This window comes from Etheostoma spectabile, chromosome 17, assembly GCF_008692095.1.
Source record: "Etheostoma spectabile isolate EspeVRDwgs_2016 chromosome 17, UIUC_Espe_1.0, whole genome shotgun sequence".
Taxonomy (NCBI): domain Eukaryota; kingdom Metazoa; phylum Chordata; class Actinopteri; order Perciformes; family Percidae; genus Etheostoma; species Etheostoma spectabile.
In genome coordinates, this window is record NC_045749.1 from 22,605,223 (window position 1) to 22,608,858 (window position 3,636).

The window sequence follows — 3,636 nt, forward strand, 5'->3', positions numbered from 1 at the left end:
ATATATATATATATATATATTACAAATATCCAGCTGACAGCGCGTTCTCTTTCCAGACAGGAACCAGCCTCCTCCTCCTCCTCCTCTCCTGTTGTTTTCTCTCTGTCAGGAGCCGACTCCGGAGGAATGGTAGCAGTTAACAGTTAACGAACCTAGCTCTTCTGTAGCTCTTCAGGCACCAACTGGAGGATTATTCACTTGTTGACGTGATTATTTGTCTTTCGGTTGTCTTGTTAAAAGAATGAATCTACTACCGTCCAATCCTCACGGGAACGCGCTTATTTATGCTGGATTTAACCAGGATAATGGTAAGAAGCGTCGTGGATGCTAAGCTAACGTTGCTAAACCAGATCATACATTAAGCGTAACAACAGCTTTACATTGTTTATGCTTGTAATAGTCTGTGTCTATGCTGTGTGGTAGTAGTCACACCCGAAACGGCAACTTAATGTTAGCTTAAGCTGGCCAACTAGCTTCTTCGGCTCAGTTAGCCTGCTAACGTAGCGTTAGCCTCTAGTTTTCAGCCAATACATAGCGTTACGCCAGCTAACCTGACTAGATAATGATAGGGGGGCATACACATGTGGTCAAGTACTGAGATAAGAACAGTGGATATGCAATTAGTCGTTTAGGTCATCTTAACTTTCAAGCTAACGACATTAGCCGACCATTGGTGAGCGCTAGCTGGCTAGGTAACGGCTACCGTTATTATCGCGTTATTGGGCTTATGTTATGTTTGCTGCTGCTGCCCGGGCTTTTATTAGGCTGACAGTAAAGTATAGATCTGGTTCTGTTAATCTGTAACGTTGCATAGTAAAAGTCAGCACTGTTAAAATGTTTACACACGTATACATGTCGAAAAGTTAAAGTATTCTTCTTAAGTGCTATGGCCGAACTGAGGACGGTGGGACGTTATTAAATATATTATAGGTAAACTGACCAAAGGCCTCATAGGAGGACTTCGAGAGCTATATCATCATCATATATACATTAGATTTGATAGACTTTATTGATCCAAATCGGGATATTTCAGTGCTACTGCAGCAACATATCAGACACACAGCACACATATTATACAAGAAATAATAAATAGGATAGAATAGAAGAACATATTTTTTTCAAAGATAAAAGGAGATAATGTACACTCATATATAAATATAAATAAAGTGGCAAATAAAAATGTACAACTACCAAATAGTATTTATACCTAAATAAGTCAAATCTATGTCTATGCAATCTGCACATAGTGCAGTATTGTGATCTGAGTTTTATCCAACACTCAGTGATGACCTGTTTAAAGAAGTTGTGTTGCCTGTGGTAGGAATGAGTTCTTATAGCGGTCAGTACGACACATGAGTTCCAGCAGAGGTTAATCATTTGTCCCATGCTCTCTGTGTCAGCTCTTTCATTTGAAAGCTATTGCAATGTGAAAAGCTGATCCTATGAGCAACAACTGTTGAAGTTCTATTTAGTTGGGTTTCTGATTGCGGTTTCTTGGCTGTGTGTCTCTCCAGGATGCTTTGCCTGTGGAATGGAGAACGGATTCCGTGTGTACAACACAGATCCTCTTAAGGAGAAGGAGAAACAAGGTAACTTGCTCTGTAGACAACATTTATAGTTAGAACTGTGAACAGGTTTTTGATATGTCTTTAATCAATGTAATTACATTGCCCGTGTGAGTGGTTGACTGGCAATCGGAAGGTTGGTGGTTCAATCCCTGGCCCTGCAGTCCCTTGTGTCCTTGACACTGAACCCCGAGTTGCCCCTGATGCTGCGCATCGGAGTGTAACTGTGTGTGTGTGTTTATCTGAGGAGCAGGTGGAACATTGTACTGCAGTGTGTGACCACAGTGTGTGAATGGTGACTGCTTCCTGTACTCTGTTGAAGAGCTTTGAGTAGTCGTTGAGACTAGAAAAGCTCTATATAAGAACAGTCTATTTCCATGGAGCGATATTGAATCAAGTAAATCAATAGAAGTAACCTGGCTATAACGCCAGTTCCATAAGTGGCCATCTAACGACCAGTTTTTACCAATAGCCAAGCCTGTAAGAAGGCAGAGCATGCACAGAATAGAAATCCATGTTACCTTGGTGTTACCTGGCTTCTGTCAGCACCAGTGTAGCCCTCTATCAGGCTTGGCTGTTGGTCAAAAATAGAACAACAGTTTTCAAACTAAACACACAATTCAGTAAGTGATGCCTAACTTCTTGGCAAGCCCCGCCCTATGAAGCATCCCGATTGGTTGGGGTTAGGCAATGACCTTGAGTGGTTAAGGTTAGAATAGCCGATTGGTCAGGGGTCAGGACCTGAACAAATCGAGTTACGTTACCTAGCGTAAGCATGGACGCCCGGCCAATCGTAGTGTGTGAATGCTATTGCGAGCAGGGCGGGTCTTGCCTCAAAGTTGCGTGGGTGCCATAGTAACGCGTCACTGATAAATCTCATTCCTGTACGAACTGGTGTAATTCATTGAACTTGAGTGTTCAGCGCACATGATATAGACAAACTGCAACCAACGATTACTTTTTTTAATCAAAGATTCTGCCCATTATTTTCTCAATTACTTGAATGAGTTTGCTCTATGAAATGTCACACTGTAGTAAAACATGCCAGTGGCCATATCCCAGAGCCCAAGCTTGTCTTGTTTTTATCCTTCCCAACAGTCTAAAACCCAAAGATATTCAGTTTACAACGATATGAAACTGAAGTTGGCATTTAGGCTTTAAAAATGACTTTAACAATAAACCGATTATCAGAATAGTTGCTGAATAATCTTTCGGCCGATAAACGGATGCACACACTGCGACCGGTTCGCCGTACGTGTCACTAATGTTGGAGGAAAAGCTGGTGTGTGTTTTGATGACACGGCGCCTGTCGCCTGCAGCTCTCTATCTGACATCCTGAGCAGTTCACTGGGGATTCTGCTCCTTTTTCCAATCCTTCATTCATCCTTCATCCTTCAGTATGATTAAGGTCTGCTGTTAAGAGATCAGGGAGTCAGCTTCATTTTTCTACCTGATGTCATCAAGAATGGTTTGGGCTGTTCTTTGGTCTCCTGGATATTTCCTCTGGTCTCTTTTATATCCTCCAAAAAGGTCCATAAGCCTTCATAATGCAGCATTATTATGTTTCATCTTTAGACTTTAATTTGGCCATTTGGTGAATAATGACAGGAGCTGGATTTTTAAAAAAATGGCATACTGTTCACAATTTCCTTGTGCTTATGTATAATATAAATGCTACATTTACAGTGGTAGTACTGTAGAAAATGCAGTTTGTTGTTTGAATTCAAAAACAGGCTTTTTGGCTTGTGACTGTGAAATATAATTCAAACCAAGCAATTCTGCTGCACACAGGAACAAAGTATTGCGACAGAATTGAAACTTCTTAGGGACAGAAGAGGAAGTGTCCCCCGAACAGGCTGGAAACGGGACTCAGCACATGACCGGCTCCAGAGTGACTTTTCTAACTCGTCGGATTGAGCTGATCCAGGACGCGCTCACAGGACCAGCTGTGGTCTTTTGTCTTTTTGTTTTTTCCTGTGCCAGTCTAGAGCTGGACAATATACCAATATTATATCGATGTCCTGATATGAGACTAGATATCATCTTAGATTTTGGATATTGTAATATGACA

General features: G+C 41.5%; 1 protein-coding gene across 1 annotated transcript in view; it reads left to right on the plus strand.

The window, feature by feature from the left end:
* The first annotated feature begins 38 nt into the window (after nucleotides 1-38).
* Nucleotides 39-3,636, plus strand: part of LOC116705657 (WD repeat domain phosphoinositide-interacting protein 3) — a 14,069-nt gene continuing 10,471 nt past the window's right edge. The window contains exons 1-2 of the mRNA XM_032542020.1: nucleotides 39-308; nucleotides 1,515-1,589. Of these exons, the coding sequence (XP_032397911.1) occupies nucleotides 242-308; nucleotides 1,515-1,589 (142 nt within the window). The 5' untranslated portion in view covers nucleotides 39-241. The remainder of the gene's footprint in view (nucleotides 309-1,514; nucleotides 1,590-3,636) is intronic.